This window comes from Eimeria mitis, genomic scaffold (assembly GCF_000499745.2).
Source record: "Eimeria mitis Houghton genomic scaffold, Emh_scaff4327, whole genome shotgun sequence".
Taxonomy (NCBI): Eukaryota; Apicomplexa; class Conoidasida; order Eucoccidiorida; family Eimeriidae; genus Eimeria; species Eimeria mitis.
The window spans coordinates 847-2,258 of NW_013572646.1; the positions used below are offsets into that span (position 1 = coordinate 847).

The window sequence follows — 1,412 nt, forward strand, 5'->3', positions numbered from 1 at the left end:
TCGTCTTGCGGCCACCCCGCAGCAGACCCGTGCGGCGAGCAGCAATAAGACCCACCTTTTGACCTGAGCAGCAGCAGCAGCAGCAACAGCAGCAGCAGCAGCAGCAGCAGCAGGAGGAGCAGCAGCAGCAGCAGCGGGAGCAGAAAGAATATAAAGGAAGAGAATTAAAAAAAAAAATTAAATACAAGATATACAGCAGATAATATAATACAACTAAATAAATAAAGTAAATAAAATAAATAAAATAAATAATAAAATAAATTATATAAACAACATAAAAAACAAAATAAATAAAATAAATAAAATAAATAAAATAAATAAACAACAAACGAAAGTAAAGAAATATAAAGCCAACCGAAACGAAACAAAAACCAGCCCAACCCAACCCAACCCAACCCAAACCAAAAACAAAACAAATAAACAAATAAATAAATAAAAATAAATAAATAAATAAAATAAAATAAAAATAAATAAAAAATAAATACCTGGGGGCGCGTGCCGGGAGACAGTTGAGGGGTGGCCAATGTGCTGGTGGTTGCCACCACCGTGGGGGTGCTCTACCGGGTTCATAGCAACACCTCTAACCTTCGGCCAGCAGTTTCTTTTGGCCTGAATAAATAAAAAAGTAATTTATTTATTTATTTAATTATAATATTTATTTATTTATTTTATTTGTTGCAAGAAAAACGAAAAAAAAACAAAAAAAATAGCTGCATATACACCCCAGATGCTTCATAGCAACACCTCTAACCTTCGGCCAGCAGTTTCTTTTGGCCTGAATAAATAAAAAAGTAATTTATTTATTTATTTAATTATATTTTTTATTTATTTATTTTATTTGTTGAAAAAAAAACGAAAAAAAAACGAAAAAAAACAAAAAAAAAAGCTGCATATACACCCCAGCAAATGCTTCATAGCAACGAATCTAATTACCTTCGGCCAGCTGTTTCTTTTGGCCTGAATATAGAAAAAAGTTTTTTATTTATTTAATATTTTATTTATTTATTTATTTATTTAAATATTTTATTTATTTATTTTATTTTTTTATTTATTTATTTTATTTGTTGCAAAAAGAACGAAAAAAAAACGAAAAAAAACGACCACTTTATGCTGCATATACACCCCAGATGCTGCTCTTCGCCTCAAATATATATTTATATTTACATTTATATTTATATTTAGATATATAATAAGCAAACAAAAAACAAAAAAAAAGAAAAAAGAAAAAAGCAGCAACCAAACAAAACCAAAACAAAAAAAAACGAAACAAAAACAAAAACAAACAAACAAAATAAAATAAGAGAGCCAGCATACTTTGTATTTATGATAGGCAGTCCCCGCCTTCAATAGGGGTTTATCTATTCTCCCCCCCCACCGCAACAAACCAAACAAAAAAAAAAAAAAAAAAAAAA

The 1,412-nt window shown here is 29.6% G+C and overlaps 1 protein-coding gene across 1 annotated transcript in view; it reads right to left on the minus strand.

Annotated features, from left to right (window-relative positions):
- Positions 1-570, minus strand: part of EMH_0074230 (60S ribosomal protein L8, putative) — a gene marked incomplete at both ends in the record, with an annotated part of 1,200 nt that extends 630 nt beyond the window's left edge. Inside the window, 2 exons of the mRNA XM_013499439.1 lie at positions 1-63; positions 486-570. Of these exons, the coding sequence (XP_013354893.1) occupies positions 1-63; positions 486-570 (148 nt within the window). The remainder of the gene's footprint in view (positions 64-485) is intronic.
- Between the last annotated feature and the right edge of the window lie 842 nt (positions 571-1,412).